This window comes from Hippoglossus hippoglossus, chromosome 15 (genome assembly GCF_009819705.1).
Source record: "Hippoglossus hippoglossus isolate fHipHip1 chromosome 15, fHipHip1.pri, whole genome shotgun sequence".
In the NCBI taxonomy this organism is placed as follows: domain Eukaryota; kingdom Metazoa; phylum Chordata; class Actinopteri; order Pleuronectiformes; family Pleuronectidae; genus Hippoglossus; species Hippoglossus hippoglossus.
The window spans coordinates 21,579,957-21,593,430 of NC_047165.1; the positions used below are offsets into that span (position 1 = coordinate 21,579,957).

Here is a 13,474-nt window from a genome sequence, read left to right on the forward strand (position 1 = left end):
TTTTGTGATGTTTATGGTACATCTTTTTTTTATAATAATAACAATTATTATCATACTAATGATGATTGTTATTATTATTTCTTATTGTTTTAATTACTTGTCTCAAATAAAAAAAAACTATGCTATGAACTCTAATTCTAGAAGCAGATAATCTGCATGTATGAATTTCTTTTGGAAAAAATTAAGTATAAACCCCCTCCACGAACACATTTGGTCGTACCAAGCATAGTTTGCAAAGTCAGATTTCGGTCCCTTCGCACAGCCCTTTCCATGAGTGTGTTAATGTTTAGCTTGTGGGATGATTCAAAATTTCCATCCCTTCTCTTAACAGACATTGCACATTTGTGTGTCAACAAGAATTAAAGTCTTGTCTGTTTCTGCCTGGAGGTTCTTCACTTCTTCTGGTTCTGTGCATCTCAAGGCCTTGTGCTCTTTCAAAGCTTTTTATGTAACCACATGTTGGTTATTTTTGGAGTTTGGTCTCTATGTCATTATCACATATACTCCAAGATCAAGTTGTTTTTTGAAACTGTGTCATGAAAGAACAGGATCACCCTGTCCCAATATCACACAATGTGGATGAATGTGGCAATTTTCCTGTTGTTTTTTTATTTTTATTTCAGATTTTTGTGGATTCATTTATTGGGTTAAGAAATGACCCTTGAGCTTTTGAAATTCGGGGTTATTGGAGTCTGCTGCTTTCATTGAGCTAAAAGGATATTATAGTACCTATCAAATTGGGAAATAGGTTTTTAATCATTGTGACAGTTAATTAAAGCTATTAATCACTAAATAAAAGTAATTGGTAATGAATGAGAATAAGACAATATATAAGACAAGATATGTCTGCACACTTTATTTTGCTGCTTTACTGATAACTTAAAGCACACTTGCACTTTTATAGAGAAAATATTTTTTAAACCAAAAGAAATGTAATTAAATGATACAAACAAACCACACTTTGCTCCTCCACTATAAAATCCCATTAAGATGTATTAAAGGGAGTTGGAATATTACTTCCCAAGCAATTTCGATAAGAATGTCTGCAAAAGGTCTTAGGATAAGTGTGTGTACGTCCTGAAATATCAAACTAAGTTTCTCAACTGAGACAATTTCACTGAAGTAAGGGTTTTAAATCTTCGTCATGTTTGGATTGTATCTGTTATAATAGCTTATTGAGCTTTGGTTTGACTCTGATAGTGAACCTGCTTCGACTGCACTCTACGGAAATCCCTTGTCAGTCAAACAGTTTGTTCAATATGTGACCTCTGAGCTGGAGTTTCTGTGGATGGGTCACTTTTCTTTTTCTGTGCAGCTTTGGTGGAAAACACCAGTTCTTCGTAATGTTTGTTTGTAATGAAAGGTTCCCCCGACTCACTAGAACCCAGACACAAAGTATTTGAAAACTGTACTTTGCAACTCAACACTTTAGTGACCTTTGATTTATAAAAGCACACTTTCAAAGGACAATGCTGGGGTTTAGAGGCTCGGAGAGAATAATGGTTGCTCCCTTGCCTTTTCATTTCTTGGCTGAGTGTTAATTCATCACTTCCTGCTGTTCCATCTCATCCTGAATTTAGGACTCTATTTTAACAGTTTCATTGCAGGGTCTAAGCACATGGTGCAAGCACAAGTGCATTTAGGACGTGTCCAAATCCACTTTTTCGAGTCGTTTTTCAACAGGGTTGCACTAAGTCTCTTTATAAAATATCATCAGTGTGTTAGGGGCCAAACATGCAATAAACCAATTAGAGTGCTGTCTCCCCTTCCATTTAAAAGTTGGGTGTGTTTGCACCTTGGCAGATTAATAGAAAAATGTTGGATTTACCAGGTAGTAGAGCTTCTCTGCAGAGGAAATCTTGTGCTTATGCAAGTGAATGTGAGAAGACAATCTGACACTTATATCACACTTTACATCGCCTTGCACTGGATATGAGAGCCCTGAATCCATATAGTCTCAGTTAGTCTAAATGGGCTAGTATTATTTAATTTTATAAAAAAAATTATTTTGATAATACATTTTAAGCAGAACAGCTTTAAAGCAGAATTGTCTCTTTCTTTCTATCCCTCTTCTCAGGACCTCGATGGGCGTCATGGAACCTCGGGGTGTTCATGTGTATCCGCTGTGCCGGAATTCACCGCAACCTGGGCGTCCACATCTCCAGAGTCAAATCTGTCAATCTGGACCAGTGGACATCTGAGCAGATCCAGGTATAAACACACAGATAGATCACATCCGCATGGAATGAGAACATATGTGTTTAAAAGAAGAAAGGATTCCACGATGATCCACAGGGTAGCTATGTTCTCTCTACTTCTCAGTGCTGCTGCTCGGTTTTCATTTGTGAATTTAAACCATTCTCTACATAAAGGAGAAGACCACTGATAACAGTGTCTTTGATTTTGTAGTTCTAGGCTGTTAAAATAAAATAAGGCTGGAAAAAATAAAATAAGTATCAAAAGAGGTTACAACAGGAGCTGCTAGCAGCTAATGCTGTATGATTTTACATTGCACTGATTTACATCATCGTTCACATCACCTAAAGCATGATGGGAACCAAGTGTGGAGAAATATATTCGCCGCTAATACAACTGTAGAAAGAAATAGATAAAAGTGAGAGAGTTTCATTTAAAAACAGGTTAATTTAGTTTTACACTGTTTGATGTTGTTTTTGGCGTTGAACATGGACCTTGTATCTGTGACACACAAACGTATTGAAAACATTACAATACCCATACACCCTGTTATATCTTTAACAATGACATGTCTATGTAAGTTAAGACACACACACACACACACACACACACACACACACACACACACACACACACACACACACACACACACACACACACACACACACACACACACACACACACAACCAAATGTGAGATGAGGTGTTTAGTATGATTTGTGACATGCATATACTCAGTTACACGTGTACACGGGCATAGGGAACATCGAGTACTGTAGTAAATGTATAGGTGCTACAATGACTTACATGCCTCATTGAATGAATTGCACAAAACATTTTCTAGTGTGTGCCAGTGAAACTCACCGGCGCACGCCAGTAATTTATTTAATCATCCAGTCGGCGTGCATGTGTGCAGCAGGATAAAGGTATGCGTGTGTTTCTTCATGGCAGAGCCCGATCCATCAGCGCAGTGTGAGTGGAAAGGGTCTCACTCTGAATGTTAATCACTGTTTTCAATGACTAATTAATTCTGGATGGCTGATTATTCCGACTCCGTCTCCTCTACTTCTCCTATCATCCCCCCATTTATCACCCTCCTCTTAATTTAGCCTTGACACATACGGCCGGTGTGTCTTTCACGCTGAGTGTTTGTGTGTGAGCGAGCGCGCACGGGACTGAGTCAGCGGGGTTAAATTGAGTTAAATGCAAATGTGATGTATGAAAGAACTCGCCGCATGTGACACGTTCTTGAAAGCGTTTTACCAATTACCTCTCCAGCATTACTTTCTTTCTCTCTTTCTTTCCCGCTCTACTTCTCTTCTTGCAGAGTATGGTGGACATGGGCAACTGCAGGGCCAAACAGCTGTATGAGGCCCACCTACCGGAGAGCTTCAGACGGCCGCAAACTGACCAGTATCCTTCGCCTGTGATTGTCTGTTTACTGGCTCCAGCATTTATTCAACTCCCACTTTCATCCTCATAAACATTCACCTCTCCATACATTGCCATAAACTCCCTGTCCTTGAGTATGTGCATATGAACTGCTGATGTCCCTCTACATAAACACATAAAAACTGTCACCAGACATTTGTCACTGTCAACATAAATGTTAGTATTGATTTGCATAAAAGGTCCCTTTATCACCATATATGTCACAACATATTTACATACAAATCTAAAAGCAACCTGTTTTATTGTATATTTGCATACAAACTTCCAATGTCACCATAAATTGGCATAAAACACAGTGGTGTCACATACAGATGGGTGTCAAACAAGAATATAGACTGTATATAAAGATGGTCGACATGACAGCTCCCCACAATTAAGGCCAAAGCGTCTCACTTGCCCCCTGGTGGCTCCTCAAAGAGGGTTTCTGTCATTTTACATAGTTTTTATCACATTGATATGAGTTCATGTGGTAGTTTTTTCAGTAACTTTGGTTTTAAATAGTTGATTTTTATGAAAACGGGGTAAAGAATCTTGATTGATAAACACGTGATTGGTCGAGTGCTTGTATCTGTAGGAGCTCAGTACACCGGCTCTATCCCCCGATTGCAGATACGCAGACTCCAGCTCCAATTGACAAGATGGCAGTGTTCGCTTCGCTTCCGGGATATTTTGATCTCATTTCTGGAGAGTGGGAGGAAGTGGAGACGCATCGTCCATCTTTATACACCGTCTATGGGACAGCAAGAGCAGACATTAAACCATTTCTTATGAAAGTAATTGTATACACATTTCACTGTATTTATTTGTACAAAGGTTTCTATTTTACTATCCACTGGCATAAAAGCACCACAGATGATAGAGATGTTCAATAAGCTATTAGGTAATTTGTGAAAATTATCATTAAAGTTATAATGATAATAACCATAGTAAATGCTTTTGATACAAAAATATCATGGGATTAATTTATATAAAAATAATGTAGTTGCTCAAAGTTGTTCTTTATCCATCATTATATAGAAAATAATAATAACGCATAGTTTATAGTTACAGACTAAAAATGGCCTAACCCACTATACATCCATTTGTTTACAATTGCTGTATCTCATGTAAAAAAAAGAATTATGAAGACTGAAGACTTAACAACAGATTTATGGTAAATCCAGTTTGTTTTTATTGTTGTCAGAACTGAGCGATGTCAACATAAAGGACTGTTTGTCCTTGAAATCTCTGCTGGCTCGGAGGTGCAGGAACAGTTGAGTTATGAGCACTGACAGATACAAGTAAAGAAGAATACTGAAGTTTTACTACAAGACAACAAAAATGCTGTTTTTCTTTTAAGTTGAAAAATTGAGCTAAAAAAATACTAAGTAACGAGGTTATTAATGAGCTGTGATCAAGAAGTATCTCTATGCTTGTGATGCTGGACACTGATATCCAATACTTGGTGTGTACAGTATCTCAGCACACTGGTGGGCTTAACCCTACACTAGTCTTAACTAGACCCAACTTGAAATCAGATGGATCTTTTTGAGAAGAGAATTTGGAGAAGTCACAGTATCAAATCGGACTCACTCATCGTCAAACTTCCGCTGCACACCCCCCAAGTTCCTCCAGTATATAAATCACAAGTGACAGGTCTGCTTTGTTAAGTGTCATTCCACGCTTTTAACCAGGACACCTCCAGCAGTGTCTGTCTAGTGGCGTAACAGCAGTTTCCAGTTTGCCCTTTTCCACGATACAAGACAAGACAGCTGTGTAGTTAACATCGCCGCATATGTTCATATTTCCACCAGCAGCCTGAAATAAATAATCTCCCAGTTTGAAATGCTGCTCTAATACCCTATCTTGTATCTGGCAGGCCCATTTGTGCGGGTGGTCATCATTCTTCACTCTTTTGAAGTCCATTAGTCGTTGTGACAGCAGCGCCGCTGGCTGAGAACAGCAGATAACAGGCTCAGGATTAGAAGAGCTACCGCCTGAATGTGTGTGTGTATATATGTGTGTGTGTGTTTGTGTGTGTTTGATAGAGAGATCGAGAGCGAGAGCGTTTTGAATGTATGTTTTTATCATGATTTAAACCTCACTTTTACTGTGCGTATGTACAGTAAAAGTGAGGTCAATGAAAAAGTGGGGTTTGATGTGTGTGTGTGTTGTATTTAATTCTTGATTTGGTGTATTCATAGTTATTAATTTTTGCTGACTTAAAACAATTTGTAATACTGAAAAGTTATTTTATCAAATTTGCCATATTCCAATGTTTCTACGCCAGTTGTTTCAACAGGTCTCCAATTCTTCTCTGTCAAGGAGGTTAGGTTATGATCTGTTGGTTTGTTTGTCTGTTATAGGCACGATTACGCAAAAACTACTGGACAGATTACCACACAACCAGCCACACATGGTTGATTCATTGTGCTGGACTCCCTGTCCAGGTGAGGGTTCATGTACAGAAAACCCAAAGTCTATCAATGTGTTGAAAGGAGCTTTGACTGCGTAGTCCCCACTCACTGAACTGAAACTCAACAGAACTAATTCCTGGCTTCCTGAGGAGCAGCCACAAATACACCAAACTCTGTTTAGAGTTCTTCACTTTTTGTTAAGTTTCCTGGCTGAATATCAGAGATGAACTCTGGTTTTTTAAGACCTCAAAGTCTTTTTAACTGCTCTACAGGGACCGGATTCTGACAATTTAAGGTGCAACAGTTACACACTTAGAGCAAGAGCAGGGATTCAGGGTGAGGGGTGGGAATAAAAGAGGAAACACTCCCCCCATACAAACTGACTTTTCAGGTTAAGCAATATTCTTGCTTCAGTGTTAGTACATGCTTACTTCTAATGATCAGGTCTTCCAATCGGCCTTTCTTTTTCTTTTTTTTTCTTGTTATGTATCACCATGACATTGTGCACATCCCCCATAGGACATCCACCTACAGTATGTAGCTAAGCATCCGGAGCATCCTCTGTGTTCTTGTGTCTCTAGTCAACAGTAATAAATAAGCTCTGTGTATCAAAAATAGCATCAGGCCTACCTTGTCTCAGAGCTCGACTTGTGCGGGTTGCCATCATTTTTCAATCTTCTCAAGTCTATCTGATAGAGGCGTCGCTGCTGAAATGTGGTGATAAAAGAGTAAGGATTAATGCCAATGTGATCCCTGGGGGACATGTGTGTTCATGTATGTGTGCTTGTGTGTTTCTGTGTGTGTGTGTGTGTGTGTGTGTGTGCGGGCCCAATTGCGTGAATCCTAATTTTAACACGCCAACTATTGTAACAAACAATTGTTGATTTCACTGCCAAAAGATCCATTCACTGATCCACCACTTTGACACAACAACATTAGCGATGTCATTGATGCAATGAGGCAAGGCGATACAATCGAATCCATATCTGGATCTGACGTCTTTTATCAGGATTCCCACTGACCAGGACATCTGTGAGGGTTCACAAGGAAAGTGACTTTGGTTCTGCTCACAAAGAAGAGTTTAAAACCACAAGCTTCACTCAGAAGAAAGAATCAGTCTTTAAACTGAAAAGAAATAAAAATGTAACATTTATCATGATAATTATTGTTATTGACTGATGTGAAAAATGTGGCCATATCGTCCAGCTCTAGATTCTTGTTAGAGCTCAAATGCAGACAGCCACACCAAAAATCCTCACGTACAATAGAACCATCTCGGTGTTAAACCATATTGGAGTCAGCAGATGAAAAGTCTTGGTCACTAAGACATGTCAGGATGTTATTATCTCCTTGAGGATGGAAACTGTCTCCAAGACCATCTTATTCCAAAACTAGGGACAGGATGGCACCTAAACATAAAATGTTCTAATGTAAAACAATTGAATTATTTTAAGGCCCCTTATTTAAGGTCATAGATGATCCATTGAGTCACAAATTCCCTGAAAACACCATTATACCTGTATACTTCTTCTCCAGAGTACTAAAGCTTTTGCAGGTTTTACTTGGATATTTTTGTGCAGTTTTTCAGTACTTAACCCTGACCCTCAGAGCAGTGGAGGTCTTCATCCGGGACAAGTACGAGAGGAAAAAGTACTTCGACAAGGAAGCTCTGACCACAGCTCCAGTGAGTACCAGCAACCCTGCTTGTTATCTACATTCTGAGTTTTGTCCTGTCAGTTCAGGTTCTTGTTATAGTTGTTTACACGACTGCTATGGCTGGATGCCATTTCATGAACCTGTACATCAATGGCTGCTTGTTGCAGAGGCTTGACGCAAAGCTGTTTGATGCCATCATCTGCCAAAAGACAACGTTAATGTGAAGTGGCAGCTTCTCTGTTCTTCTTCTCTGTTCAATTTTTAGTTGAAAGGATACGGAGTGTTTTTCATGCCATTTGCAGACACTTAGGTTTAAGTGAGCTTCACATTATTGATCAAATGTGAATGATTAACTGTCTTTTAGTGAGAAACTCAAACGTATCATAGACTGTTTGCCTGGTTTTAGTTGCTGTTATGTTGAAAGTTAAAATGTGATTCTCACCATATTTGGCATCTTTTCCTTACTAAAGACATTTGAATGAGTTCACTGACTTGTCAACGTCAATGCAGTTGACATTCACTCATCTTAAACTCATCCAGTCTGCAAAGCTTCCGTTGATCACACACCCTGTCTGAATGTGGTCTGAGACAGTAGAGTGTAGTGCGTCCTCAACATGAGTGTGTTCGGCATGTACTCAGAGCTGTACACCTGTGATCGGATCATCCAAGAGGAATGTTAAAGGTGTGGACAAGGCCTCACCCGATCTGATACCATGTGCACGGAGTTAGAGAATTACATTTAAAACACTGTTATCTTGGGATAGCTCTCAGCATGTGTATGTATGTATGTCAGTGTCAAGACTGAACCTTCATTTGTGTGGATGCAGAGATAGAAAAGTTTTGCATGTGCAGGTGTGTATTTGAATATGTGGGTGCACATTTCCTTGTCTTAATTGTTTCCAGAGAGATTATCTCTGTGAGGTGCGTTTCCGTGAGTGGGCTGCTGCCGTGATTTAGGTAGGGTGGTGTGAATGTTCACCGAAGTGTGTGTGTGTGTGTGTGTGTGTGTGTTCGGTGTGTGTGTTCAGATATAACCTCCAGTGTTTTCCCCAAAACTGACAATTACAACTACAACAATTTGACTCATAGGTTTGGCCACAAGTTTGAATGAGATGTCAACACTAACTGTTTGATTGTAGACGGTTAGCTTCACCCTAAACTTCCCACTTTTAGTAACACCACCTCCATTTGCACAGTGTATCTAAGGTTATCAAAAGATTGGCATGTATGTTTATATATGTATACACACACACACACACACACACACACACACACACACACACACACACACACACACACACACACACACACACACACACACACACACACACACACACGTAAATATGTATATGTACAGTATGTATGTGTGCCCCTCCGCTGAGGGAAGGCTACAAACTGTAAGGATGGCAGCAAAGTCAACATTTTTCAACAACAACAGTTGCAGGACAATCAAAACGTTTCCGAACGTCTCGCTCACAGCAGTCTATATCTTCATTTCATCTTGCTGCCTCTCGTTTTGTTTCTCTCGCTCTCTTCTTCTCTTCGGCTCCTCACTCCGCCGTTTTCTTGTTCCCTCTCGCCTCCTGCCTCCCTCTCTGTCTTCTCCGGCTTTCTCTGAAGCGTTGCCAGCAGTCAGACTGTGATCTAGGATCTGTTTCTGCCACCCACGCAGACGGCGCGGCTTTTATATGCAAATTGATTATTAAAAACAACCCATTATCACTTTAAGCAGTTTTGTGCAGATGGAGAAAGAGGAGAAGAGCCGGCTGTAACCCCGAGCTATAGCTTGTGTATACGTGTGTGCATGTGTTGGAATGAGAGAGGAATTTGTTGGTTTCACTTATTTGCTCAGCACTTATACAAAAGAATGACTCTTCAATGTACATACTGCACTGTATTGTGTCAGTGTTACTGCTGTAACATGATGGGTACAGTATGGTGCAGGTGGATTCAATTATGCAGCATTTCTTGTCGAGATCACACCCATTGTGGTTTTCTAAGAAAAACTGAATAAATGCTGATGAGACATTTTTACTGTATTCCACATGTTTCACCATGACTGTTATCACTGTGGGTTCTAGTGTTTGACTGTGTTACGAGCCTCAACACGTTCGTGGTACTTGTTTAAATGTGAACTGATAACTGGAAGATGGTACCTGCTCGTTGAGATGAGATGAGATGCGAGGGATGCTGCCTGGTGGAATTCTACTTTGAGAAGTTTGTCCTGTTTGTTAAAAATCATAGTAGCCAACTTTACTCTCTTACAGTGAACAGCTGCTGTAGCCAGAAGATCTATGGCATTTTGTGATTTGTGTTTCTGGGATAATGGCACAAACTGTAAATACAACAATGATAAATAATGTCACTTTTTTTCCAAAATCAAGTTTGAACAAAATGGGTGTCATGTATGTGGCTGAAACGTGAACCTTTGCCTTCCCTTCAATTACAACCTGAGAGATTGAGGTTGGCGGTTAAAAGATTCGCTTCCATTAGCGAAAGAAATCACAGTGTGGCTTCGCATGGAGTTCGACTTCGGTGGAGTTTGAGCCGCAATACTCGCTTTGCATTCTTGTATGCGTGACCGTACAAAGACGACAAACAGCCTCACCTTTCACCCAGGACGGCTTTGCTTTCTAGTGTCCTCCGTTTTCATCGCAAAACAACCTGACATTACTGACTTACTTCACTGATAAAAAGGGCAGGCAATACACCAAGCTGACATTGAGAGCCCTCTGCTGGATCACAAGGTAAACTACTTCCGACCGTCTGTATATTTTGGATTCAAACAGGTCATTCGAGCATGAAGTCCCCCCCCCACATTCGAATGAATCTTAGAATTTTGAATAAAAAGCCATAACACTAATATGCTCTCAGTTGTCAGTTCATTAGGTTCACTAAGCTCAAACTAATGCAAAGCAAAACAACAGTTCTCCACGATGCCCCAGATGCTGTTTGGAACGTAACAGTTCAATACTGAAATGGAAAAAAATATGTTTGTTATCAGTTTCCTCAAACCAATTCAAACAGTCCTATTAATGCAGACATGGACATGTTGTGAAGTGTTTGAAATGCTGGGCTATTATTTGTTTATGTGTGTGTGAGACAATGGAGAGAGAGAGAGACAGAAAGAGAGCAGTGTGTTATATGGACGGCCTGCAGTACTTTGTTCACAGTGGAGGACGAGTGCATCCACTCCATTTCCATCGTTCATGCAGCATGAGCTCATTGCTCTGCCATGAGTGAGTTAGTAGGTGTGTGTGTGCGTGCGTGCGTGCGTGCGTGCGTGCGTGTGTGTGTGTGTGTGTGTGTGTGTGTGTGTGTGTGTGTGTGTGTGTGTGTGTGTGTGTGTGTGTGTGTGTGTGTGTACCACAGATTATTTCAGTGTTACTGGAAACAGCAAGACATCAGAGTACATCTTGCGAACCCTCTGTGATGAGCCCAGTGATTGGCCTAAAAATGTCACAGGAGAGCAGCACAGTCACCCTGGAGGAAGACTCTGCTGATTTTCAGCCTTATTTGCCTGCGTAAGTCACAGGGATGTCCTGTCTGCTGTGTCCACACTAGTTGCCAACGTTCTGTGTGCTTCCACAGCCAGCTGTGGCAGCACACTTAATTTCTTTGCGTCCACTGACATATTGTGTCCTGACGTCAGTGGACAGCAGAAGAGCTACAGGGTTTGGCCAAGGCCACTTTTTTGGTGATTTAACAGGAGAACACACATTTGCAGTTAGTTGTAATGGGATAGTTGATTACATAGTGAAAATTGGATTCCATTAGTGGCTCAGACGTGACTTAAATGTAATTATTTGTGTGTCTTTATGAATTTCAAGGAAATGTCCACCCTAATTCTCATATTTGACGATCTTTAATATTGAGAGATAGGGTTGTTTTAGCCATTTTTCTGAATTCCTCAAAAAATAATTCAAAGATCTTGATGAAAAAAAAAACATGCATATTTATAGTCTTTATAACACTGGATGACATGACAAGTGTACTTTTTTATTTTATAGACTGAACTGAAAAAATTAACACTTACTTTAATTTTAGATTATTTTATTAGACTGTAAATTGGTGGTTTAAAATTTAACAATTTATTAGTCAGTATACATTTTTTTAAGAAGACTGAAGTTTTAATGAAATAATAGAGACAGCCCTTCTTCTCATTGGTCTCTTGGCCCATCATGTCTGGGTCACATGTGGCTCTCGGACCCGGTGTTATGGACGGAGCAGGAACGGGACCCGAAAGCACGACTCAGACAGCAGTACATAGTGAAGTTTGATGAAAAGTTTTCTCAGATCAATTTCAAGATGATTGGTATCTGGAGTCTCTGGCGTGGTGGCTGTACTTGGCGTGGTGCGGCCGTGTGGTGTGGATGAGCGCAGTGGCACTTGCGGGCGATTAAGCAGGGAGGGCTCCCACAGGGGGATCAGCAGGGAACAGGACACGGGATTCGGAAGCAGTGTACGAATTGATCAGGCAGGACACAGGCAGGCAAACTAATCGGTTGACCGATTAGCGTCTGAGGAGGGCAGAGAAGCAGAGAATAAGCACACTGGAGAAGAACAGACAATAACTACAGAACTGGAGCCAATAATGCAAGATACTGCCCCTTTAGTCTGACTGTATAATTGAGAACCAGTGGATTGAAGACCAGGGTTCTTATTCTCTCGCAGATGATTAGTGGTGAAGATCTACACGTTAGGGTTAGGGTCTGCAGAGGGAAGTCACACCCATGCCCAGACCATGCCCAATCGCACACACACTCACACTCGGACTCATTCATACTCACACACACACGCGCGCTCGTGCACACACACACACACACACACACACACACACACACACACACACACACACACACACACATACACAGAGGAGGGAGGGGCAGCCATTGGGCAGACCATGACACCCGGTGGACATATTCCGGTAAAAGTCAAGTAGCAGGAGGCATTTGGAGATCGGAGGTAGCAGCTTCTGTCAGATTGCACAGCAGATGGAAAAGGGACTGCAAACAGGTTGATTCAAATTAAGGAGCCATTTATGCTGATTAACGTTGACTGGCATCATAGAAATAACAGTTGGTCTTTGTGTCTCTTGTTGTTTGTCAATCTGATTGCTAATTGGCCTAATTCACTAAAATAAAAGGTTTCAAAATTGTCAAATACAATAATGATTTTAGGCATTAAGATTTCTTGAATAGGACTTTGACAGGTCTTGAAATTGGATGTGATTATAAATTCCATTTGACTTTTATCAAGATGCATGAGCCCCAGCCTCTCTTCTAAATGTGTTTATGGAACAATATTGTGTTAATGTCTGATGTAATGCAGCCAGCTGAATTTATCAGAAGCACTCAGCTAGTGTGTGGCAGGTTGATGTGAGCTAACGTGGCGTCTCCTCCCAGAGGTTATTTGTTAAAATTATTTCTGTTAAGTGTTTAGTGCTCTGTTGAAACCTGTTGAAAGTATCAACCATAAAATCCACCGCGACTTGTGCAAGAAAATGCTCCAGTGGAACTGAGTATAAGCAATTAGCGTCACTTTGGAATTCTGAAACATGAGGGAGCCATACAAAGACACCAGCAAACACATGCCATCATCACCCAAAGTCTGCACGACTACAACCTTCGGACATCGCTTGGAATCTACAGTGCTCTTTACATTAGAAGTGTATCCGTACATGTATTTGTACAGAACATTTTCGATATGGGCCTTTCAGTTCGACATTCATGTTCCACGTGTGCAGTGCAAACCCAGCTCCCCATGGCATTTGAA

The 13,474-nt window shown here is 40.6% G+C and overlaps 1 protein-coding gene across 10 annotated transcripts in view; it reads left to right on the plus strand.

The window, feature by feature from the left end:
• Positions 1-13,474, plus strand: part of LOC117775140 (stromal membrane-associated protein 1-like) — a 101,107-nt gene that overhangs the window by 15,194 nt on the left and 72,439 nt on the right. For all 10 annotated transcript variants that reach the window (XM_034608038.1, XM_034608035.1, XM_034608036.1 and 7 more), the window contains exons 2-4: positions 2,078-2,211; positions 3,523-3,608; positions 7,652-7,727. In XM_034608038.1, the coding sequence (XP_034463929.1) occupies positions 2,078-2,211; positions 3,523-3,608; positions 7,652-7,727 (296 nt within the window). The remainder of the gene's footprint in view (positions 1-2,077; positions 2,212-3,522; positions 3,609-7,651; positions 7,728-13,474) is intronic.